Consider the following 27,766-nt stretch of genomic DNA (forward strand, 5'->3'; position numbering starts at 1 on the left):
ACCCATGAAAGCATATAAATTCTTCAACATCACACAGCTTTTGTCTATTTCTTTCTATCATTCTATAAAATAATGTTACCAATTTAAACACTAGTCAAACATCAAAAGAGATCGGGGTAAGACTTATCTATTCCACATCCATTTTAATACGTTTTTTATACTCAAGATACTATTTCTGAAAATAATAGATTGCAATAAAAAAAGTAGGCCAACTTTCTGATTTTTACCTAAAGAGATAATATAGCAGGATGCAAGGAGGAAATAAACATGAAAAAGAATAGCATTGACTCATAGTCCATACTATTCTATTTTTGCAGAAGTTATTATAAATTTTACCCATGACAAGAAGCTTTATTTTTCTGTTCAAAGAAATCGATTGATATTTTTACTGGCAGTTAAATTATAATCATTCTTCTTATTTTCCTGTTCATCAAATTTACCTTGCATTTCTTTGAGTTTTCTTTACTTGGAAATGTTTTACAAAGTAAAAAGCAAATGCTGAAAATTTTTCAATGTTGGGTGCAAGAAGAAAGCCCAAAAACAATAGGTCTTCAATAAACAGGCCTTTAATGTATCGAAAGCCCTTTGGGGCTCACCCTCTTCCAACTCTCTGACTATATGCAAAACAGGAGAAAGCATAAAGTGCAATGAAACACACACAGAAATGCTTTGAAAAAGCTTCTAGAGTAAAATCACTTTTCACAAAACAAAAAGTATATGGCAGCATGGTTTAAAAAATGATAGTTAATGCACTCAGGAAACAGTAATGATTAGATTGTCTGTTCTTTTTAAATACTCTACAAATACATTTTATAATCACATATATGTATTTAAAATATAATAAACAGGTCAATTTACCTCAAATAAGTAGGATTTTCAATTTAGAATCACAGAAAAAGTTAAATTTAATCCATCTCATTTGCTTTGAATGTTTAAAATGCAAGGACTTAATCTCCAATACATTTTGTAAATGAACCCAAAATTATATAAATTGGGAACTCTGGTTATAATTCTTTAATAATGATTTTCTTCATGAGAATTATAAAGTCAGGCTAAATCGCTAACATGAGTTATTTCTTTGTAGCAATAAATCGTAGTAAAAAAGAACATGGCTTCAAGAATCAACAGACTTAATATTATATAAATGTCAGCTCCATAACAGACCCATAACCGGGACAATTATTCACTGAACTTCAGTTTCTTGGTGTACAAAATAGGGAAAATAGTATTATCAACTTCATATAGTTATAAAACTTAACTGATATAATCCATTTTAATTAATTTTTCAACTATTTTATATACTAGCATAGTTCCTGACTCACAGAAAGCATTTGATATTGCTATTATTACTATCAGATTATAAGGCCAATCATCTTACGTCTCCACACACAGCCTTCTGGGATCATCTTCTGTATATTTGGTCAGGTTGTTTTCCATTTCTGAAATGCCAACTTCTTTCCTCTTCATTAAGTTAAATCCTAAATATTTCCGACAGGCCTGACATTTTTTTATAACTTCCCTTACTAACCATGTTCCATCACATTACTCCTGTTATATTGAACTCAGTTGATGATTATTTATAATCTGACTTACACATTTAATTTTGCCTTATGTTGGTTTTCTAGCTGTATTGTAGTTTTAATAACTGTATATAGCCTCTCCAAATTGTGTATGTTTTTTCTACTGATTAAAATTGAATTGTTCCAAGACAAAAAAAAAAAAAATCTCTTACTTCCCTTTAAAAGAAACCACACACACGCCAAAGAAAGCTAGTGTAGTGGTACACACATAGTAGGTATTTAATGCATGCTTTTGACTTGAATTGTATTGTGACATCATTTACAAGATAATGAGGGTCACTTTATCCCTTCAACATGACATTCATCATCTGTAAAGTGACAGTGAAACATACTCTCCATGGTATTTCAAAGCTCTAAAACTACATTATTTCAATGTACTGAGCTGAAAATCACCACCCCTTCTTATGCAGGTACTTTAATTGTTTTATTTTATTGATATAACAGCTATCAAATTCTGGGTGTGGGTGATCCACAATCTGAATTACTTGAGTATAGTTGGGAAGCCAGCATGCCTTAGTGTAGAGTTGCCTTCTGCTAGGAGAATGGGCTTGACTATGTCACAGGCCTGGATCTAAGATAATATTCCATTTTATATTAATCCTGTCTACTATTCCATTAGTACAGGATATTTGGGTGGATGCTAGGGTCCCTGTTAATAAACCATCAGAAACATATCATAGTCCTGAATCTCAACTATTTTCTTTTAATTCTGTCATTAGGGCCAATGGTATAATAATACTCTTGGAGTCATAGATATAAGACGTTAGGAAGAGAAAGAGGATTTTCAAAATCAAAGAATTTGACTGAAACACATAATTCTATACAGATTATAATTCATTTACACATTCAAATATACCAAGTCCTGGTACCGTCTTGCACTTTTTCTTCCTTCTTGTAGGAGCACAATTAATACTATAATTATTGATTTCTGCCTTGGGGGGAAAAGATTCTTCCCTGTTTCAAAATAAGCATGCAACATGCAACATGCAAAAAATACCTTTGATTTCTTATTTTCTGGGCCTGTTGACATGGACAATGCACAAGGTGAAATCAGCTCCTCCGTTCTTGTTACAGATATGGGAAGTGATGGGGTTGAAACAGGTGACCTGTGGTTGGGGGTGCTGCTTTCAGATTTCCCAAGTCTTGAAGGCAGGGTACCACTGCCACAATGTGGATACAGAGCTGAGGGACTGAGCTGGGGCACCAGGGTGGGCAGACTTGGCACGAGGGAGAGAAGAGGACCTCAAGTTGGGAAGAGAGGCAGAGCTAGCACTGGAGATAGGGAGTGAAGGAAGAGCTGAAGGACTCAACTCCTGGCCAGATAGTTGGGATGAAGCTCTTTTAGATCTGTTTATCAGGCTTGAAAGAGCTGGGGAAGGATGGAAACATTTCTCTGAAGAAGAGAACGTAGCTCTTTGATTAACAGGAGGAGACAGAGAAGACAATGCAGATGAGGCTAATGTAGAAGGGTAGGTGTGAATGTTTCTGGGGTTTTCTGGACCCCTGAGGTCACCATCCTGTTTACTCTTCAAAGAGGAAAGAGAAGAGCTTGGTGGAACAGGAGGAAGACCCACAGAACTGGATGCACTGGTTTGTAGCAGGGAAAGCATGGTATTGTTCTTCAAAGTAGGTGATGGTGTTCTCTCTACATTCATGGAAGCAGGGCTGCTACTAGGCTGTTTTGTAGGAGAGAGGGAGGGGGCCTGAGAAAGTGGAGTAGACTTGGTGAAAACAGGCAGGTGAAAAGATTGCTGGGTCAACTCAGAAACCTGGCGTTCCCCCTGATCTGGAGACCCGGCTCTCAGGGAACAACTTGAGAGAGATTTTTTAGGCGTGGGTGGGGTCTGCTTTGCTTTTTGATCAAGTGTGAGAGAGGAAGAGGCCGGGGAGTTGAGAGAGAAGGTGGGACAGGATGCAGGGGAAAAGGGTCTTTGGTGGGAAGGGTTTGACTTGAGAATGGCAGTGAGAAGGGCAAGCCGGGAAGGCACCGGGGATTTTACCCCTGACTTTGAAAGATTTCCACTAGATGACATTTGGCTGCAGATGGTGGAAGAAGAGCCGTGGAAAGAGGAGGTAAATGGTTTGGGGCTGGGAGACAGTGAATGCGTGACAATGCGGACTGGTATGTACAAGGCTGAATTCGACTTCAGAGAAGCACTGGAGGACGGTGGAGGAGAAGAGGTTCTCGGACTTTCTCCGCGACTAAGGACATGCGAGGTTAAACTTGTCTTCTTGAGAACTTCAGAGGTCAGTCCAGGCTTTGGATCTGCCGCAGTTGAACTGGATAAATTAGAACCTGATAGTTGAGTGGAATAGGGAAACAGTAACGTCGAGGAGGTGCCCTTCGATGCAGAAAAGGGTGTAGAGTGAGCGGTAGTTTGAAAATACGTAGCTGATTCTTCCACCACGGCCCCACTGACATCCAGCCTCCTACTGTGGAACTCCTCTAGGACAGAGGCTCCCTCGAGGTTAACTGGGTCGGGTGGTGCGTTCGGATTAGTTGGAGAAACAAAGGAGAAAGCAGGTGGTTTACAGGCAAGCTGCTCAGAGGTAGTGGAAGAAGAAGTTAACTAGAGGAAAGAGAAATAGACAGATTGAAATAGGACATTATTTCTGAAACGATCAAAATATTCTTGTCACTTGTGCGATTATGCAAACAATTTACACAAAAAGAGGCAACTTAAACCTCCATAAAAATGAAGGAAATTCTGTTTTGCTAATGAGGCCTTGCTTTGAATTTGAAATAAGATACAAATAAGCTGTGAAGTATTACAACCTATACCTCATTTATCCCACAGAATGAAATCAATATAAAATTATATTGCATAGTTGGAAGATAATTCGTCGACATCATCTAAAATAGTTATCTTAATTTTCAATTGTGTGATTTGGAAAGATTTAAATCACCATCAGTATAAATTTCACTATTTTCTTATAGAAAACTATTTTTTCTTATAGAAAACTATTTTCTTCTATTGTAAGAATATAAAGCATGATATTATAATAATGACTACAAGCCTTAAAAAATTTTTAACACACTTCAAGGGTTTAAAATTCTAAGAGTTTCTACTACTTAACTCCTACATGCTGTGAACTTGGAAAAGTGCCTAGAATTCAAAAGATGAAACACCCAATATCAACACAGAATGATAAATTGAGGGAGTGAAAGCAAAGCCCAAATTAGACAGGAAGTTTTAGCTTATTTTTCCTAATTATTTGCCAGAATGAATATTTAACATGAACATACAATGAATATTTAACAAATGATTTGGGTTATGCTGGAAGAAATAGGGTCTCTTGTATCAAAAGAAGCCAGAACACTTTACAAATATAATCCACCTGAAACAAGGAAACCTACCAATCCAAATAAAGAGGAAATGAAGAAACTAAATAAAGAGGAAATAAAGAACAATTCATCATTTTACAAGAGAAGCTAGAGAGAGCCTGTGAAACAACTGGATGTAGGTAGCCTTGTACCATTTTAAAAATCATCTAGTACTTTAAGATAAGTACTGAAGTTATAAATATTTTGAACACCTTTTAAACAGAGGTTTCCCTTAAAAGTCATTGATTTGATTATGTCAATATATAAAAGAAATATAAACATGCATGTCTAATAAAGAATTTAGGGAATATCAATCATTTAAAATTTCAATAAATATTAAGATTTACATATAGATGTTGCATTAAGCACACAGTAGGAAAAAGTATATAAACATAACAATCAAACTTAGCAAAATCTTTACAAATAAAGTAAAAGATATTTATTGATTTTGCTTATAACATTTTCAGATTTCCATCAGACCTAATGCAGAGGTTTTCATGTCATATAGTTTTAATCTCTAAAAAATTTAAAACTGGCAGATTCAAACAACTCATCCCAAACTTCCAAGTTTCTAAGTAAACATACCCAAAATAGTCCTTTCTTTTATATATATATATTTATATGCATCCTTGCAACATGGAAGAATACATACATTTCTTGTTACATAAATAATACCTGAATATTTTAGCATAACCCAGAATATGAGAAAATCAGATATAATTGAAAGTCAAGCAGAATTGAATCAAATGGAGGAAGAAAGCTTAGCAATTCACTTTTATAAGTTTTACTTAGAAACAACTCTGCTTAGCCAATGTTTATGTAACTGATTCATGTGGTTAGAGATATATTTAAATCCAAACACTACTAGCTGGGCAGCTGAATGTTTTTGTCACTACAAGCATGACAATGTCTTATCTGGAGTTATGCAATCATTTGTAGTTAAATATGTAATTAATGTTTAAGAAATTGTTCTCTTAGGGTAAATAGTATATTCAGATTTTTTTTTTAACCACAAATGAAAAGTCTTCTCTAATTGCTTCCTATGATTGATCTCTCCTAATGAAAAGAATATAGAAACATTTCTAGACTGTGTAGTGCGTCTTTGCATGTTGTACTATGCCTAGAATAGCTGTTTGGTAAAGAATTCTGTAAATTAATAACGGCAGTCACAAAACTCTCATTACCTTTTCAGTTCTGCTGTTTCCAAATAACTTTAATGTATATGACAAACTCAATTATTTACCCTGATTATTCACCAAATTATCACTATGCTAAGACCATAGAGCTATAATCGTTAGGGTCTCATTCAGAGGAAAAGATTAACCTTTCCAACTTCCTCAAAACTACGGCTTCTAATGACCAAACATTCTACTACATTAATTAATATTTTACCTAATATAAGTATCTCAGAATTTTATTATACTTTCTAATATATTTAAAACATTGATTTTTGAGGAACTTCTAAGAGAAAGGCTCTGAAAAGTCTAGTTTACCATGTTTATATTAGTCTGCACATAATTTTTATTATATTTTCTTACTTAATATATTAATAAGTATATGCAACATATTCATTTCTAACTTACAAATATACCACAATATTATCCTAATTTGTACTAATATAAAAATGTGAGGCTGGGCGCGGTGGCTCAAGCCTGTAATCCCAGCACTTTGGGAGGCCGAGACGGGTGGATCACGAGGTCAGGAGATCGAGACCATCCTGGCTAACCTGGTGAAACCCCGTCTCTACTAAAAAATACAAAAAACTAGCCGGGCGAGGTGGCGGGCGCCTGTAGTCCCAGCTACTCGGGAGGCTGAGGCAGGAGAATGGCGTAAACCCGGGAGGCGGAGCTTGCAGTGAGCTGAGATCCGGCCACTGCACTCCAGCCTGGGCGATAGAGCGAGACTCCGTCTCAAAAAAAAAAAAAAAAAAAAAAAAAAAAAAAAAAAAAAATGTGACACCATATTTTCTAAAATTCTCAGGAGTGAAGGATTCATTTTTTAATAAAAAGATTGATTTTTTTGAGTTTCCCTAATTAATAAATTTTTAAAAAGAGGAAGTAAAGGCATGAAAATATGTATACAGAAAGAAAAAATGGGCACCTGTCAAATTCTCAGTCAGTAGCTCAGAATCAGTCCTTCATTTTACCTCTTCCTGTAAATCCCTTTATTAGTGATCCCAAATTTCCCTATTGACATCTATTTAATACAAATTATTTCCACCTCTTCTTCCTCTACCATTCACAACCCTCTATGTTGTTCTCAAGGTTTGTTACTGATACTCTAACTCCTTCTCCCTCAAAGCTGTTCTAGGTCTTCTTTACCATTTATTTTTTACCTCATCTGTATTGATTTGTTTGCTTTAAACACCTCTCTAGACCTACCAATGACCATGTTTTCCAGTCCCCAGAATTATGCTGGTTCCTTGAGTCCCCCTTGACATACACTCTCTCAAAAGTCATTTTCAAAACTCTCTTCTCCTAGAAAGGCTACCTGGAACTCTGGAAAACATTCACAACAATCTCACTAACAGAAGATGCAATGTGCTCCTATCATTAGGTAAGTAGATGATTCTAATCATAAATTCACCCTCAGATCCTATATAATAGAGACCATCAATTATTTTAACAACCAATCTCTATCGTAGAACTGCCTTGTATTTTTACTGCCTGTAAATCTAAAATAAACTGCTCCTGTGTATATTCAGTTTTCCCTGATGTTTCTATGAGATTTCAAAGCATTTGAATAAAAACTGAAGTGACTGACCTGCTACCTAGTATCCTGAATACTTTCTGAGATTCTGACAGCACCAGATGTGGATCACATATAGCTGTGCTCTTCCTCCTGAATCTGTACAGCTACATGAGGCAGAAACCCCAGATTCTCCCTTGTCGTCACATACCAATCATCATATTATGGCAGCTTGGCCTCCTAAACTTACCTATTATTGATTTGTCCTCTTCTCTCTGATGAACGCTTGTAATGCTACAGGGCAGATTCTCAGCCTTTCTTATCTGAACACATTAAATAATCTTTTCTGGTGTTCTTACTTCTAGTTCACCCTATTTAACCCATCACCAGATTGAACTTTTAAAATCTGATCACCTATGCTCAAGACCTCATCATTGTTTTCTTTGTGTCTACCATGAACTAAAGATATTTCCTTCATGACAAAGCCCCTCTCTTGCTATCCAGTCTCATGCCCCTCATCCCCTATTTTTTAAGTTTCAGTAATACTTTGTTCAATCTCAATCTTCTTGCCAGCATTGCCAGCATTCTAGCTATTATGGTTTCTTGCCAATCAACTTGGCAAACCTTTATTCTTACACCAATCCCAGCAACTGCCATTATGTTTCTAGACCTAGTCTACTAGAAGTTGCCATAAGAAAAAGAAAATTGATACCAGTTGTTAATTGGCAGGACCGTGGCACCTGTTTTTCAAACTGCATCCGTACAAGGGCAGCAGCCCCAGCCGAGTGGGTCTGGTTTCCCCTGTACTGAATTTCCCTGCAGAAGGGGAGGCTTTCTCAATTCATGTATGGGCTGGGTGAGTCACTGTAGATTGGTTAAAGCACGGGTTCAATGTCTGTAGTCTCATCCCGGCCCTGCACCTCTCCATTTTTTGGTTGGTTGATTTGTGTTTTCTTTTTTGTTGTTATTGTTTGGACCTTGGCTTCCTCTACTGTTCTGATGAACAGTTTTCCAAAAACTTAACGTTCTCTACAAACCCTTAACCTACTGTTTCTCCCATTATGCTCAACAGATGGCCTAGATTTCTTTTCTCCAAGGAAAATTGAGATTACCAGGAAAGCGAATTTTGGTCATATCACCTTCATTCCCTTTCCCTCATTCTAAGGAAAGATGAATGAAAAACCTTTTGCTTTTTAAAAGGTGAATTCTCCTTGTGTACTCTGAATCACAGCAACTCTTGCCCCCTTAGAAATCTCATTTCATCAGTTATTCCTCATATCCTATGTACTTATCCTTTTTAATTTTTTCCTAGCTCCCTGATCCTAACATAGATATAAAACAGAAATTCTCTCAATCTTTTAAAAACCATGATAATAAATATCATGGTGGTGAATAGTAAAAGTACCCACAATTCTCTGTTCTTTTGCATTCATTCCATCATAAACACAAAGTCTTTCGTTACACCTTTTAATCTGGATAGCCAAATGACTTGTTTTGGCCCATACAATATTATCAAATGTAATACAAGAAACAGTATCTTGAAAAACACTTGTGCATTGAGGCTTACTGGCTTGTTGAGTGCAGAACATTGCCATAATATGAATGAGCTCAGGCTAGTTTACTGGAAGATATAAGACCATATCTCAGCAGACAACTACTCAGCCACCAGACAGCTAATCAGCCACCAGCTAACCCCACAGCCAATCACTGACATGGATAAGTCACAGCAAAGATTAACTGAATCTAGCCCATATCTGCAGAACCACCTAGCTGAAAACAGCCCAAATTATTGACCAAGAAATTTTTGAGCTAAATAAAATATTGTGTTTTAAAACGCTAAATGTTGGCATGGTTTGTTAAGCAACAAAAGCTAACTGACAAAAACAAATATATACATACATATCCAAAGCTCTTTCTGGATCTTATATTTCCCATAATTACAGGTCCATGTTGTTTTCTTCTCAGTCAAGTCTGTACAATATAATCACTGCCTTGAGTTTCTTATTTCTTGTAGTCAACACACCCAAAATGACTACCCAGAGTCCCAGCCTTGTAGAATTCCTTCCTTTTAAGTGTGGGTAGAAATGGTTACTTGCTTCTAACTGATAGAATATGACAGAGGTGAAGGAATTTTTCAAATGTAACAAAGGTCCTTAATCAGGTGACTTGTTAATTAAAAGGGAGGCTTATCCTGCATGGGTGTGACCCAATCAAGTGAGCTCTTTAAAAATAAAAATAAAAATAAAAAAAGGTCTTTGGAATTAGAGACTCAAAGCAACAGAGATACTTTTTCTCTGTTGCTGGCTTTAAGAGGCAAGCTGCCATGAATTCCACAGCCTCAAGGAAATCAACTCTGCTAACCTGACTGACACCTTGATTTCAACCTGGTGAGAGACCCTGAGCAAAGAACATGGCTCAGCCATATCCAGACATCTGAGCTACAGAAACCAGGAGAAATAGGCAAATTTGTGAAGTCACTACATTTGTGGTAAGCTGTTATACAACAGAAAACTAATACACTTCCCACTAACTTCTTAACAGATTCCTCCTCTACCCTTACATGGAAAACTGTTATCACTACCATCTACAATGGTTTATTTTTCCTAAACCCAACAGGCACTTGAATCGCTTACCTTTCCTGATTTCTTTTCAAAGTGTGACTCTTCTAATCTCTCCCTCCTTTTCAGAACTTTTATTTACAGCCTCTATTTCATTACTCTTTCCTAGTATATTTCCTGGCTTTTGATGAGTCCTTTTCACATTCCTTCTCATCTTCCACCCTGTTCTTATCAGCTGGTACTTCGTTCTCTATTACCTTTCTGGAATACCAAAAATGTATTCATCCCTCAAGTTTCAGCAACACTGCCTCTGCGAACCCTTTCTGATGGTCCGGGCTGACTTAGGCATCCTACCCATAGGCTTCCCACTGTTTTCTGAGCATGTAACCTTTTGTTGTCATTATTTCCAGGTACGTACACTTTTTAAATTCCTTAAAGGCAGATCATATGTCTATGTACCTCTAGTGTCTAGTGCATAGCCTACTACCTTCATACAGGAATAGAAGATAAATAAAATGTCTAGTAGATCAAGGAACAGAAGGATGCAGAAGCAGAAACATAGTTTCTCCTTGAAGAGGGTCTGATCCCCTCCCTCAGCAATTGCCCCCTTTTATTCTGCTCTAGACTCTGGGCAGTGAGGATGGGCAGGTATAGGAAGAACATTGCCTCTGACCTCTGATTCAGTCATTACCTCCCCAGCCAAGTTCTGACATCAACAAGTCTTAAGTTTTGACATCAACAAGTCAGGAGACTCTCTTCTTAAAAGCCTACATCATCTTTCTGCTGGAATTGTCAAAGTGACTTGATTTTCCAGATATGTTCTTCCTTTGTACCTGGTTAATGGTACAAATTAATCCGCCCAGAGGAAATAACAAGCTACCATTCAGGGACTATAGGGATTCTGCCAGCATCAGAGCAGAGCCTGGAGCTTCTCACTGATTCATAAAAATTCTCCTAAGTGCATCTAGTTTCATTCACTATGAAAGGTAACAAGATAAAAGGAGGAAATCATATACTCACCCTAAGCAAGAAAAGAAATGGAGAGGTAGCAGTGGGAAGATCACTGGAGAAAAGTTGGTAAAAAAATAAAATCACTTGGTCAGGGATTTGTCCATTGCCTAAAAGAATGTAGGGCCTCTAAATGTTTAATCCTACCCAACTGCTCAAAACAATTATATGACCAAGAAGGCCCATGTAGAATCTGAATTACTACTTAGTCACCTCTCACCTATTCACGCAAGGTCAGGCCCCAGGTGGCTCTGTTCTGCATGCAAAGAGCCATCCAGCTGATGGCCTTGAACACTTTACCTCCCAGCTTCTTAATATAAACGTGCCAAGTTTCAGCAAGTACTTTGGCATTCCAAGCTAGTCCTCCAGCAGTTAGCTGAATCCAACATGAACGTTTAACCTCCCAGCTTCTTTCAAGGTTTTCAACCTCTAAATCTCTGGGGTCAGAAGCTATAGATTATTTGCTTCAGTAAGAGCAACAGCACTAACTCTAAGGCAGGAGTCCTAAGTGCTCTTCCATACTCTATTACCATTTTCTTTCAGCTTTGAATGCTCACTAAGAGGGTTTATGTAACGTCTATTCTCTATTTAATAAACACAAGATCATGTGAAAAGGAGGATCATTCATTCATTTATTCATTCATTCGTCAGACACTTTTTAAGCACCCACAGTATTCCAGTCATTGTATTAGGTGATGGGAAGCAGAAGTGAGAAAAATATTTTTTGTCAAATTCAAGGGGTTCAGGAATCTAGTGGGGTAAGAGAGACATATGAAGGCTATTGTAATACAGTATACTGGTATGAATAGGGTATTTCATTATAAAGTTGAGACCTGGGGGTATATGGAGGGTTTCTATGTCTAATGCCCCATCCAAATAACTTACTGTAATCCCTTTTCTATGAATCCATGAAATCTAATTATTTAATAAACATATGTGCTAATGTCCAAATTCCTCAGAATTTCATGTCAGGACCTCCATTATTTAGCCCCAGTCAGTTCTTTTGGTCTTATTTTTATGTTCCATGTTGCTCTCCCCAGTTCTTACTTCTGAGCTACATTTGAAAAAGGTGTGAAACTCTCCTTCTCCATGTTCGTTACTTTGTGCCCCAAAAAAACATGCTGCCATCTCAGACTTCTTAGATACAGTAACCCATTTATTGAGAGCCTACCACTGGCCAGGCACTATTCTAGGCACTTTGCATGGATTATCTCATTTAATCTTCATAAGTAAGGTTGATACATTATCAACTCATTTTACAAATGAGAAAACTGAGGTTTATGATTTCAAGTAACTCACCCAGAGGTTTACATAGCCAGTAAATTGCCCATCTCATTTTGGTTTTCCCACATCACCACTCCAATGCATGAACTCCCTTTCCTTACCTCCCATCCATTTCTCAACCTGATTTCTGTCCCCATAATCTCACTCACACTGTTCCCATAAAGGTCACCAAATGACCTCCTAATTTCAAGATTTAATGAACTCAGGGGTCCTACTTTATTTTACCTTGTTTTGTATTCCACTATACACTCCTCTTTTTGGAAAGTCCCATTAGCTCCCACTGCATAAAACCACTCTCTCAGACTTCTTTGGTTCACCTCTTAGATAGAAAAAGACACCTAGGTTTCTCATTGGCTCTCTTTTTTCATAGCTTCTTTTATACTTTCCTGTTTCCTGACTTGAATCTTGTCTTCTTACTTTAACCTTCTTTCCCTGAGTAAATTCCCATCACTTTAAGTTATGTGGCAAATATCTCCAGTCTCCCTTCTCTCTCCTGTGTCTAGGATTCATACTTTCAACTTCTTTCTAGATATCATGATACAGTGCCACCAAGGCATCTCAGACTCCACATCAGATGTCTAATCTCTTCCCATCCCCTCCCAAGACCTGTTATGCATTCTTCAATTAATGATGCCAACATTCATCCAATTTCCTAGGTAATAAACTTCATTCATGCTTAATGTTTCCCATATATTGTCAATGAACAAGTTCAGCTAATTCCACCTCATAAGGCTCTCTGTTTATTCCGACAGTCACCATCTTAGCTCCAAACTTTATCATACATCTTTCAGATGAATCACTGTGTTTTATGTGTATTCACTTCTCATTTAACTCTAATACTACCCCTAGAAAATTCTTAGACTTTTACATGAACATTAAAGTTCCTTTTTTTCTGAATTTTATTTAAGAGGATTTTGATTCAACAGCTTATTTTATATAACATGTTTGCTTTTCACATGCTTTAAAATTATTGAGTGATTTTTTTTTAACGTAACATACTTTTACTTAAACATGCCACTTCAAAGGAAGCACTTGGGGAATTATCATTCAACCCAATATTTATATTGACTATGTCCAAGATAATATGCTAACCACTGTAGGGGACAAAATGTTGAATAAAACTGAATTTAACACAGGCTTTACCTGTAAAAACTCTACAATATGTTAGGGGATATAAGACATGTATCTAAATAGCTATAGTACAGCCTATGATAGTTATAAAATAGGTATAGAAAACAAAACTATCAGAATTATGTCGGGAGAGAGTTTGCTTTCACCAAGAGAACCAAAACAGCTTCATGAAGGTGTCGATATCTGAGCAAGGACTTCACAGGTGAAAAGCTACGTGATCTTTTGAATATTTCATGTTTTTTCACTCACCTTATTGAACTCCCTGTATGTGTAAGGCACTGCATTAAATGCTAGGGATACGGAAATTAACAAGAGACCAGAACTTGACTTCAAGTAGTTTTCAGTCAGTGAGGAAAAAAGATAAAAGTAAATTATTACAACAGAATGAAAAGAAATTATAATGGAGAGTTTTCCTCCACTAAAAGCTATAACATAATAAAGAAAATCACAAAGATGAACAAGAACTAACTCCTTTCCAAAGGGAACATCTTTAAGAAGGGATGCTACTGGAACTGAGCTTAAATTATCAAGTAGCCTAGGTCAAAATGGAGAAGAGCTAGGGAAAGAAGGAAACGTTTGACCAGAGGAATCAAGGGCTCAGAGATGGGAAGATATGAAGTATGTACTTTGGTGATTGTTCAGGAGAGCTGAAAAAGAGAGCTAAAAGATGTAGATAGAAAAAGACACCTAGGCTAGGTTGTGGAAAGGTTAAAGGCCAGACTAAGAAGTGAAGACATTTCTTAGGAATAGCTTCTCAATGACTAACCAATAGATCTAACTTATAGACAGTTCTATATATGGATTCATTTTCACCAGGCAGACTAGAAATTTACTTACTTGACTGTATTTCTGATTAAAAACTTGATATTGTTGGCATCAAGCAGCCCAATCGTGTAATTTTTTTTTAGACTTTGTACATTACAGTTCACTATATTAAACTTGCAGACTGCTCTCTTTGGGGCTCTGATCATTTCTCCTTAGTTTACACTTGTGGCAATAGTCATCTTATTTTTATTTCATGATGACCTACTGTTTACTCAAATGGATTATTACAGGAAATGGAAACAAGAACAATGGTAATTGTTCAAATAATTGGTAATTGGTCAAACACTTTAGGACATAGTATTCCACCATTACTGGTAATCATAATCTTCAGCCACAATTAATATGAGGTTGAGCTCTGCTTTTTTATTTGGAGCTCTAATAACGTGAACTATAACCTGCTCCTGAAGAACCGTTTTTGGAAAAAGATTTTAAAGGACGTATTCAGTCTCTAGATTCACTTCTGTATATTTGGACACACAAAAATAAAAATAAGTGGCCAATTCAGAGGAAAAAACTATCAGTTGGAGAAAACAGTAAATCAAAGACCCAACAATTGCTTTGTTAATTTTTTTATTAATACATTTTCTTTTCAAAGAAGTCACTTAAAACTATCCTCCCCTAACAATGGAAATTTCCACATTTCTACATCTCCAACTACTTCATTATCTTTTCTGAGGCAAGAAAGAAATATTTAAACCTATCACAGCATATTGAGAATACCTTTAATTATATGATTATAGTTTGTTCCAATCCTAGCTGAGAAAGAACTTCAAGAAGAAATAAATGTTTTAGTCCAGTAAAAATGTGAGTACTGCAGTGTGTGTCTTTTATTAGCAGAAGACAATATAAGAAACTAGATGCTTGAATATAATAAAAATGCAGCATCAGAAACTCAGTGAAGCCTACAGAAATAAAGATGGCGTGGCACCAAAACTCCAACGCCTATTCTGCCATTTTACATTGGTCCTGTCCTAGTAACGCAAAAAGACCAACATGCCAGTAAAAATGTCCTTTAAACTACTTTGGGTTGACTGCAAATGCCTGATCTATTAGATCCTAAACAGGACGTCTGGGTACCAATTCATGGTCATTGTCAAGAAGTTAGAGCTCTGCATCCACTACCTACTCTCAAAGCCAGCGTCTGCATTCCTAACATTCTAACTACACTTCGTCAGTCACCTTATATTTTCATTACGGCAAATAGCCAGTCAATGGCAAATTATTCTATTTTTTATCTTCAAAATGCCTCCTTGTCCACATCCTTTCTTTCCTGGGTCTTCACCTATTGTACCAGACTCTCTCTACCTTAAAAGAACCATTCAATCTTGCCACTAAGTTTTGGAGTGTTATATTTTCCCCCTCTCACTGAGGTCAGCCCCACCCAAGGGGCTTCCAGGACCACAAAAGATGTTTTCCTTAGGATACACAGGGGAAAATTATTTTTCTTACTCTTATTTCCTAGTTTATCCTTTTATTAGTCTTTTACCAATTTAAAATCAATGGATCTACCTCTAGTGTCCAATTGTTATCTTTTCACTAGATCTTTCTTATTTCTGAAATATGCTTCTTGATGGACCCAGCTCACCAAGCACACTCTCTTGACTAAACAAACTCCTCATATCAACCTTCTCCAAGAATTACTTAAAAGAAGGGGTAGTATTCTCCCAAATTTACTCCAACTAAATGTTTTACATTTTCTCTTCAGCCAATTCAGAGCATAATTGCTTAATCCTTTTTATGTTATAGATTTATTATCTATGTTTATACTACGATGATTCATTACCTGAGATAATGATTTTTTAAATATATTTTTCTTTGAAAGTTTTGTCTGCCTTAAACAGGATGGCCTTTGCAGACCGCCCAAGACAAAGGGTGCATAAACACTTATTTTTTTCCTTATGGACAGCAGGAAGACAAAACCTACCTGCCTGTGCTTTTGCTGAGGGGCAATCCCATGAAGCATTTCAGGATGTGATGAGGCCTTGAGATCAGTTCCCTGTGTTTTGGGACGCACTACATCAGAGACCAGACTGGAAGAGATTGCTAGAGACTTGGGCCGGACAGCTGTGGTGCCAATCCCCCCTGGGGGGCCTTGTTCAACTTTTCTGCTTGTAGCCTCATCTTCCCCTTCAGAGTCCACAATAAGGACATATTCAGCTTTGAAGAGGTCACTTTGCTGCATTCCTTGAAGTTTGTTTGCTTCAAATTCCCTTTCTTGTAAAATCGTTCCACTGACCTCTGAAGGACAAGTCAATGTCGCTTGGTCTCTCTCTTGTTGGCTCCCAGCATTCAAGGTCAAGTAGTCATTGGATTTAGACTGTAATAGATGTAGAGATATAAAAGCACTGATATTACTTTAATAAATGCTTCTTTTTTGGCACGTACACTGAAAAGTTTAACCACCTTATATTTTCAAAAATATATTAAATTAGGTTGACATAAGAAAGAGATTGGGTTGAAGTTAGTGGTTTATTTTTACTAGCCCACTAGCCCACCTGTTTTTCCTGGTCTAAGCCCAACAATTTTAGGATAGTAACCAACATGAACAAGCAAACCTAACTGTTTTCAAGTAAGTCATGATACAACATTTTAAAGAGAGAGGGGGGAGAGCAATGTTTTCCATGAAGACATTTGTGAAAAAAATGGGGATTGGGCAAGGGTTTAGTTAATGGTGAAGCAACCTGTATATCCTTTAAATGCCAAGGGAGGAAGGAAATCCCCATTGAAAGGTTCTAAAATAATACAAAATCTCTCTAAAAATCTGAAAGGAAAAATAAAATTGGAACAAAATGCATACTCAGACAAAACAATCTAAGTTAATTAGGGAGAACTCATAAATAGAACACCAAAAAAGAAGACATAGATATTTTTAGTACAAAGCATTTTTCACTGTTTTATTTTGGATTTCTAATTCTCAGTCTTTTTCCATCCAATTTTCTGTGAATACATACATTTACAAGACCAGGATCAAGATAGCTTTATCAAGCTACCAAACTTCTTTTTCTAAAACTATGACAGCCATGTATACTAAGATTGTGTTTAAAAGACCCAATGTCAATTTTCTTATTTTTGTAATCACACTATGGTTACTATTATTCTTTTCTCTGCAGCTTTTGTGTAAGGCTAAAATTATTTCAAAATAGAAAGTTAAGCCACTAAATGAAAATAAACTAACAATTTCAACTCTGGTCGTCAATTTAATGCGTCCTATATGTGCATGTGTTGTATGTACGAAGACAGAAGTCGAATCACTGATTAAATATAACTAAAAAGTTGATTTTATACACCCATCCCACTTTATTCAACTGATAATGATGATATAGTCAGAATAAAACGCAAATTGCCTCTGATTAAAATTTCTCTGCCCATCTTTCCCTATTTACTCTGATTTTTTTTCATTGTATTTATCACTATATGGGATTTTATTACACACTTTTCATTTTTTTATTGCCTGCCTTCCCCATAACAAGTAAGCTATATGAATTGTCTTTATTCAGTTGGAATCCAATCACCAAGAGAACAACATATGTCCAGTAAACAGTTGCTAAGAATAAAAATGAATGAGGAATTACACTATTTTAATGTTGAACTGTCTAAAAGATAGGGTGAAAAAATCTTTAATCTTTTAAAGATGCAGTTGTATATATATCATTGCAATCAGCAGATAAATATTATCATCTTAGGAAGCTCTGGAGGCTTGCAACCAAGGTTGGTTTATGTAGCTACAGTTTCACACCACTCATAGGCCCTAATTACAAAGGATCTCATTAATATTATGTAAATGAGTGCTGTAGGAAAGAAACTATCTAGAAGTGCCATATATAGTATTCATGGCCCTATTAGTCTTTGAAAGAAGATAGCAGCATTGAAAACCCCAGGATCATGGAAATATTACTACTTTCTAGATAAGATGTTTCCTTGCAGACACGGTGAATCTGATTATTTTATCCCTTTCTAATTGTGTCAAGAATAACACAAAGTTGCCCCATCTCATTTTATTTATAAGTAAGCAATGTTAAAATACATTTTAAAGAGAAAAACATTTTTACTCAAAATTTTATTATTCTAACACAAGTTATTTTCAAGTTTTTAAAATTTGTTTAATTTCACTTCCAGTCCTGGTTTCATTTTAGATAGGTACAGTCAAGATATGAACACAATATTATATCACCTAATATTGTAAGGTTAACATTTTCCATGGAATTATCTAATTACCATCAGCATAACTTTGTCAAAGTGATATATTATTACATTCTCAATTTTTCTGATTGTTAGATATTAGGCTTTTTAAATTTTTCTCTAATTATTTTCCTACATAACATTTTTCTTCTTTTGTAATATTTTCTTGGGATGCTTTTCAAGGAGTTAGATTATTGAAAGGTTATGAACAGTTTTATAACAGTAGATAAAGGATTTCCACCAAAATTGTATAAATTCACAAAACCAGCAGGAAAATGTAAGCATGCCACTATTTCCACAACTCTCCCAACATCAGGTATTACATTTTTTAATGTTTCTAATTTATTACCTGTAAATAATAACATCTCACTGTTTTGTCTTATATTTTCTTTTGAGATAAATGTAAATATTTTTACATTTTGTTTTTATTTTCTTAAAAAACATTTGAGAGAAGGTGCCAGTAGGCAGAATTTGTCATGTTAATAGCAAACAATAGAATGTCAAACTGAAAAAAATTGAAGATAATGCATTAGACAGAACATGCAATTTGATAACATTTATGCTTCTGTTGCATTATTATATATTTTTTAGTCAAACTTAGAGTCACAGTCACCTTAATTTAAGCAGAGGAAATATATACAAATTTCCAAGTCATCATTATTGAAAATTTAATATAATTGTTTGAAATAAAAAAAGAATAAAAATAATCCTACCCTATTTACAGTTTCTGGACTCTTATCACTTGATTCTTCTGGAATTTTAACAAGGAATTTAGAGGTGTCAGCCAACTGAGTATGGGTTGGTAGTCTTCTGACAGTGGGGACAAATGTGAAGATCAAAGGTTTGGCTTCAGAACCACCAGCAGAGACCTATGAGACATGTAGTTAATTAGACTTTTGACCTTGTTAAAGGTTTATCTTGACTTTATTCTCCATATTACATGATATTTATCTCATTTATTTTGATGAATTGCCTATTGTTCTGTGATCATGTATGTGGCTGCCAAAGTAAACACCTATAAAAATAATCATAATGAATCAGAACATTTTTTATGATACTATTTACCGGAGAAAACAATACCACCCCGGGAAGATCCTGTTGTAGGGGATGGCATAAAACAGCAGGTTGGCAAGCTGATCAGCTGGAATCTCACAGAGCATCTCTGCCTCAGTGGGGTCAACACAAACTCATCATCTGTTCTGTTTCAAAACTGGCTTTCATCCATTTAACCCTGGGTTAGCACATTCAATTTATTACCTCATAATCAATAAGCATGCAAGAAAATGCCCACATTTATCATTAACAAAAATGCCAAAATACAAATTTAAAGTAGAAAGTAGGCCTATCAGAATACCAATGCTACTCTTAAAGATATATCTTCTCCTTCATTTATTCTTAACTTACTCAAAAATAATTGTATGAAGCATTTGCTGTGTGACAGGTACTCAGGAGGCAGGAAAAAAAACGGTGAACAGGGAACAGTAGACTACTCACAAGCAGAAAAAAGACATGCACAGACTACTAAAGGAACAGTGATGCAGGGTGTCTACCCAACCCAGGAAGCTTCATAATAGGCAGCACCTAAAATTTAAGTCCAGGTGAAGAGGAGGCTAGGGAGATCCCAAGCTGAGAAAAGGAGATAAGTGGAAGCATCGAAAGCAGCAGCAGCGAAGAGTGTATCAAGCTTGGATTTTGTTCGGTTGAAATTGTTGATTGAAAAATGACATAGTCCTATTAGAATTGTAGATAGATGAAATCTAGTTTTAAAAGTCACAAGCGGTCAGGCGCGGGAGCTCACGCCTGTAATCCCAGCACTTTGGGAGGCTGAGGCGGGCAGATCACCTGAGATCAGGAGTTTGAAACCAGCCTGGCTAACATTGTGAAACCCTGTTTCTATTAAAAATACAAAAAAATTAGCCGGGCGTGGTGGCGGGCGCCTGTAGCCCCAGCTACTCAGGAGGCTGAGGCAGGAGAATGGCGTCAACCCGGTAGGCGGAGCTTGCAGTGAGCTGAGATGGCCACACTGCACTCCAGCCTGGGCCACAGAGAGAGACTCTGTCTCAGAAAAAAAGTCACAAACCTAGACTCAAGAATAAAAAGCCAAAAGCATAAGTTGAGGACCAAATGGAAAGGGAGAAAGAGAAGATAGTACTGTAGATTTCTCTTTTAAGAAGTTTACATGAGAAGTAAAAAGAGAGGTTGAGAGTAATTAGAGAGCAAATTAGAGTCAACAGGGTGCTTTTGTTTGTCTTATAATAAACTTGAACATATCTATATACTACGGGATGGGTGAGAGTAGAGAAGGAAAGGGGAGCAAAACCCTGAAGAAAGAAAGTGAAATAAGTTACAGCAACAACAAGAGGAACGTGGTCTCCTTTGAGACTGGAGAAAATAGACTAACATATGGAAGAGCTCACAAACGTGGTAAAGTGGTGGAAATGGAAAGAGTGGGAAGGTGATAAGAACCACTTTTGTTGTAGAGAAAATTGTATGTATTTCTCATGTACAACATGATGTTTTGAAATATATATATTTTTGGAATAGTTAAATCTAGTTCATTAATACAGTTCCTCACGTAATTAACATTTTTGTGGTGAGAACACTTAACATCTATTATCTTTGCATTTTTCAAGAATACAATATATTGTCATTAACTATAGTCACCATGCTGTACAACAGATCTTGTGAACTTATTTCTTCTATCTAACTGTAATTATATATATTTTAACCAACATCCACTCAAGCCCCCTCCCTCTTACCGACCACAGCCTCTGGCAACCACTATTTTACTCGTTACTTCTATTAAATCAACTTTTTAAAATTCTACACATGAGTGAGATCATGCAGTATTTGTCTTTCTACAACTACAACTGGCTTATTCTACTTAACATAACATCCTCCATGTTCATCTGTGTTGCTGAAAATGACAGAATTCCATTCTTTTTATAGCTGAATAGTATTCCATTGTGTATATGTACTACATTTTCTCTATCCATTCATCCATTGATAGAAACCTAGTTTAATTCCATATCTTAGGTACTGTGGATACTGCTGCAGATATCTCTTCCATATACTTATTTTATTTCCTTTGGCTATGTGCCCAGTAATGGGATTGCTAGATCATATGGTAGTTGTATTTTTAATATTTTGAGGAACCTCCATAACATTTTCACAATGAATGTACCAATGAACACTCTCACCAACTGTGTGTAAGTGTTCCCTTTTCTTACATTCTCACCAACACTTGCGCTTTGTTTTTCTGATAACAGTCATTCTAATAAGAGGGAGGTAATATCTCATTATTTTTATTGGCATTTCCCTGATGATTAGTAACAATGAGCATCTTTTTCGTTATGAGCATCATTTTCATTCATACCGATTGGCATATACCTGGTGGCCATTTGCGTGTCTTCTTTTGAGCTATGTCTATTCAGATGTATTGCCCATTTTTTAATTGGATTGTTTTCTTGCTATTGAGTTGTTTGAGATTTTGTTTGTATTTTTTGGTTACTAACCCTTTATTAGATGTATAATTTACAAATATTTTCTCCCATTCTGTAGGTTATCTCCTCACTCTGTTGATTGTTTCCCTTGCTGTGCAGAAGCTTTTTAATTTGCTAAAATCCTATTTGTCTACTTTTACCTATACTTTTGAAGTCATATCCAAAAAATTATTGACCAGACCAATGTCATAGAACTTTCCCGCTATGTTTTCTTCTAGCAGTTTCATAGTTTCTGGTCTTACATTTAAGTCTTTAAAAGGTTTTGCATATGGTTAATGACAGAGGTCCAGTTTCATTCTTATGCATGTGGATATCCGTTTTCCCAATACCACTTATTGAAGAGACTGACTTTTCCCCATCGTGTGTTCTTGGCACCTTTATCAAACATCAGCTGGCTGTAAGTGTGTGGATTTATTTCTGGACTCTCAGCTGGAATGCTCAGTTCCATTGGTCCATGTGTTGGTTTTTATGCCAGCATCATGCTATTTTGGTTACTATAGCTTTGTAGTAGTATACTGTGAATTCAGGCAGTGTGATCCCTTCAGTTTTGTTCTTTTTGCTCAAATTGCTTTGGTTATTCAGGCTCTTGTGTAGTTTCATAAGAATTTTATGATGTTTTAATTCTGTGAAGAATGTCATTGGTATTTTGATAGGAGTTGCATTGAATCTGTAGATCACTTTGGGTGTTAGAGGCATTTTAACAACATTTATTATTCCAATTCATGAACACAGTATATCTTTCCATTTACTTCTGTCTTTCTCAATTTCTTTCATCAATGATTTACAGTTTTCAGTGCAGAGATCTTTCCCTCTTTAGTTAACTGTATTGCTATGGATTTTATTTTTTGTAGCTATTGTAAATGGGATTGTATTCTTCATTTCTTTTACAGATAGATGACTGCTAGATACACCCCTGATTTATGCATGTTAATTTTGTATCCTGAAACTTTATTGAATTCACTTATTAGAGCTAACAGTTTTTGGTGGAGTCTAAAATGTTTTATATATAAGATTCTGTCATCTGCAAACAAGGTCAATTTAACTGCTTCCTTTCCAAATTGGATGCCAAACTTTTATCTCTTTCTCTTTTGCCTAATTGCTCTGGCTATGACTTCCAGTCCTAGGCAGAATAGAAATAGTGAGAGTGGCATCCTTGTCTTTTTCCAAATCTTACAGTAAAACCTTTCAGCTTTTCCCCATTCAATATGTTAGTTATGGATTTGTCATATAGGTCCTTTATCATGTTGAGGTGCATTCTGTCTATACTTAATGCGTTGAGAGTTTTTATCATGAAGGAATATGAAATTTTGCCAAATGCTTTTTCTGCATCTATTGAAATAATCATACATTTTATGTTTTTAATTCAGGTAATGTGATGTATCAGATTTATGGATTTGCATATTTTGTTGAACCATTCTTGCCTCCCTGAGATAAAAACCACTTGATCTTGGTAAATAATCTTTTTAATGTGCTCTTGAATTCAGTTTACAAGCACTTTGTTGAAATTTTTGCATACGTGTTCATCAGGGATATTGGCCTGTAATTTTCTTTTCTTGTTGCGTTATTGTCTGGTTTTAGCATCAGGGTAATGCTAGTCTCATACAATGAGGTTGGAAGTATTCCCTCCTCCTTAATATTTTTGGAATAGTTAGAGGAGAATTGGTCTTAGTTCTTCTTTAAATATTTGGTAGGATTCAGCAGTGAAGCCATCAGGTTTGGGCCTTTCTTCGATGGGAGATATTTTATTGCTGATTCAACTTTCTTACTCATGATTATTCTGTTCAGATTTTCTATTCTTCATAATTCATTCTCGGTAGGTATGTGTCCAAGAGTTTATCCATTTCTGGCAGCTTATTCAATTTGTTGGTATGTAATTATTTACAGTAGTGTTTTATGATCCTTTGTATTTCTGTGGTATAAATTATAATGTCTCCCTTTTATTCTCTGATTATATTTATTTGTCTAGCTAAAGATTTGTCAAATTTATCTTTCAAAAAAACCTATTCTTTGCTTTATTGAGCAATCACTTTTGAATAGTTAATTTTCATGTTAAAATCAGTCCCTTCTAATCAGAGTAACACTGCCTTGCCAACTCCATTCCTATGTAAGAAGAAATATAACATGTCCTGGCAAGTCCCTCACTCCTTCTCCCTTCAAGCCCTGCCACCTTTCTATGCCTTGAACCGCTCAGACCTTATGCCCTTATGAGCATGCCTTTTAACTCAGTTCGTGTCAGTGCCCATGAGAAACCCTGGGCTCTGTGTCAGCCCTCAATTCCTGTACACTATGCACATTCCTAGTTTTGTTCCCATCTTGCACCCTGCTCCAACTCTCGAAATCTTTTCACTGTATACCTTCTGGAATTCAGTGAGCAATTTAAAAAAATCTTACGTATCTGTATCTTATTTTCAAAATACTCCCTTCACTTTCTAGTTATAACTAAAACATGGTTCTCTCTGAATGACTCTATTTCAATGATAAATGTTTTCTCTCACACTCCTGCACCACTGGGCCTGGAAGTAAAAGAGGTGGCCTCCTTGCTTATCTTCACTGCTTTCAGACTATTCTTCTCTCTTGCCTAAAAACTTCCAGCTTTGAATCTCATGTCATCAGTCTATACCCTTCACAATCTCTTTTAGTTGCAGTTATCTTCCCACACCCATATTAAATACTTCTTTCCTTAAAGATTCAGTTTCTGGCTCAATGCGACTCTTCTTAACCCAATGCTTTGTATAATACCCAGTATTATAACCCAATGGATAATTTTTATAATATTGTAATTCCTTGACCTCTACTCTTCCTTGCGTCTCATATCCCTAGCCTAGCCGAAGAGCTGCAAACCTTCCATAATTTGTTTCTTCATTCTCTGACCATCACTTTCTATTTCTCCATACCATCCCCTTAGTCCAACTCTAACGTTTTCTAACTCTACCATGATTTAAATCTACTGATTCTTCCCACATTATTTCCCCACATTTGTCTTCTTAACCAGCTTCAAAAACCAAGCTGACCACAGTTACTCTTTTGGATACCCCTCAAATCCCTTGTCCTCCTTTATATCATCATCCTGTTTGAGTGCATTACAGCCCTCACTAAATCTAACCCCCTACCTACTCTATTTCTGCAACAAGAAGGTAAACATGCCTGAGGGAAACCACACAACCACACTGACTGGTCTCACTTCACATATACGACTCTGAGCCTCAAGAAGGCTTTTCAATGCTGCCCAACAATCATACTATACTTTCATAGCCCATTCACTCTCCCACTGGCCTAGAAAACTCTTTCACACTTTTCCCCTTTTCTTCAAACCTCTAACATCTCTCCAGCATTCTCGCTTGGAGCTGACGACTTTGTTTCCTATTTCATTAAGATAATGGAAGCAATCAGAAAAGTATTTTCAAGACCCCCAACACCACATGTATTCACTCATCTGCATCTCTGCCCTTTTTATGGCCTTCAGTCCTACCACTATGCTCCTAGTAAAACCAACCCTCACTTTAACACTGTGTCTTCTACTTATTTTCATTTATTGAATGAGGTCTTATTAAATGCCTACTATATGCTAGGTACTATTCCAGGGATTGGTACCATAATAGTGAACAAAAATCCCTACCCTCATGGAGTTTATATTCTAGTGGAGGGAAACAGTAGACAAATAAATACACAACATATGTAGTACAATCTTCATAAGTGCTATGAAGACTTGCTATAAGTCTACTGCAATAGCCCATAGGAGAAAAACTGGTGAATTGAATGCAGTGTGCCTCAGTAATAGTGGTAAGAAGTGTTAAGATTCTGGCTACATTTTAAAGAAAAAACTTAAAATTTGTTGAAAAATTGGAGGTGGAATATGAGAGATACACAAAAATCAAGATGGGTGGAAAACTTTTGAACTGAATAACTGTAAGAAATGAGATATTATTCACTGAAATGGGGGAGACAATAGTTGAAGCTGGTTTGAGAATACAGGTCAAATTTTGTGTGCCCAATATACATCCAAGTGGAAATGTGAGTATGTGAGTCAAGTTTAGAAGAAATTCTGTGCTGGGGATAAAATTGCTAGGGTTGTTAACCCATAGCTGATATTTAAAACCAGGAGACTACATGAGATCAATAAAGGTGTAAACATAAACAGAAAAATAAAAGGCTTCAGGCTGAACCCTACAGATGCCAACATTGAGTGATCCACCAGCTGAGGAAGAACTAGCCAAGGTGGCCTGGGAGTTTTAAGGAAGATTTTAAAAGGCTGAAACATCACTGACAGTAGTGGGAAAGAGGGCTGACCAGAAACAAAATTACTGACAGTCTATACTGAGGACTCAGCCCAAATATAAAACCAGGAACAGTGAGGCAATTTGCTTGACTGTCTGATAGTCTCTCAAAGAATGCTGAACTGCCTACTATAGGAACAGAGGAAGCGCATTATAGCATTGCTAGTTTATGTTTGGAGCTGGTTTTGGCAGGATGTGGCAAGTATAAGGAAATTAAGGGTACTGGTGAGAGCAGAGCAAATGATTGACCATGGAGTTCAGTTTGTATGGGTAAGGAGGAAGAACCCTCAAGCTGAAGGAACTAGAGGTCTCTGTGCTCAGGAAACAAAGTTAATACAATGATGACTGTTTGAGAGAATGGATGGGGTCATAACATGATATGAGAGTTTACTAACTTAATAATTAGAAGTATGATAATTCCAGATGATTCTAAATCCCAGGCTTTGGCATTAAGACTGAGTATATGAAAGGAAGGGCACTGAGCTTGTGAAGATCAAGGAACTGTGAGACAAGAATGTTGACAGGGTTTTAAAAACTTTTAATTTTCAATATTCTTTTCACCTTTAAAGATATGTGTCATTATTTCCTCATTGTAGCCATGTCAAAATTCCTGGGTGGCACCTTATCATCAAAAAGTAATAAATCATGACTTTATTTTGTAGGAAGAAACACTAGATTCCTCGTGAGATTTGAGGAGCCCACTTGTCTGATCAGCAGTATATAAAACAACAGACTTTCTAGATGTATTATCTTCTAGGGCCGTTTCATCACATGAGTAATCTCATCAATATCATGATAGGAGAGTGGTTTTGGCAAGGAAATTGCTGAAGTAGTTCAAATAATCCATCCCATAATTTCATTTGAGCAGGAAATAAAGATAATCCTTTAGGAGTAAAGAGATGAAATTGCAGCCTTGTCCCCAGGTTCTATAACTAGGCCTTCCCTTATCTTGCCATGTCATGACTATAGGTCTATCTTAGGTTCCATCCAAATAAAATTTAAATAATAATATATGAAAGGTTTTATTATAAGCACCCTGTGGTTACAAAAATGCATATAATCATTATAAGCAGTAAGTAGATTTACCTTCTAAAGCATATATAATGACGAAAATTTACCTCTTCAAACACTTTGCACAATTTGTATAATTCAATGCTACTTAAGTATCTAAGATACAAATACAGCTCCACAACTGGTATGTCACACACTATGGACTTTTTAAAAGTTGACAACTATAACTTTCAGTGAATAAAGTAGAAGCGAAGTATGAATGAAAACTGATGCTTCAATGAATAAGGTATGCTTTTACAAAAATACTGTGTAAAACCTTTCTAAACATAACCACATGCTGACAATAAAGGCAACCAAAAAGAAGAAAACCTATTTCTTTCTAATTTATTGTTATATTTTC

The 27,766-nt window shown here is 36.2% G+C and overlaps 1 protein-coding gene across 1 annotated transcript in view; it reads right to left on the reverse strand.

Annotated features, from left to right (window-relative positions):
* The window catches only part of MLIP (muscular LMNA interacting protein), a 249,045-nt gene that overhangs the window by 128,186 nt on the left and 93,093 nt on the right, over positions 1-27,766 (reverse strand). The window contains 4 exon segments of the mRNA XM_010363869.2: positions 2,578-2,799; positions 2,801-4,150; positions 16,324-16,716; positions 19,292-19,447. Coding sequence (XP_010362171.2) covers positions 2,578-2,799; positions 2,801-4,150; positions 16,324-16,716; positions 19,292-19,447 — 2,121 coding nt within the window.

Source organism: Rhinopithecus roxellana, chromosome 4 (assembly GCF_007565055.1).
Source record: "Rhinopithecus roxellana isolate Shanxi Qingling chromosome 4, ASM756505v1, whole genome shotgun sequence".
In the NCBI taxonomy this organism is placed as follows: Eukaryota; Metazoa; Chordata; class Mammalia; order Primates; family Cercopithecidae; genus Rhinopithecus; species Rhinopithecus roxellana.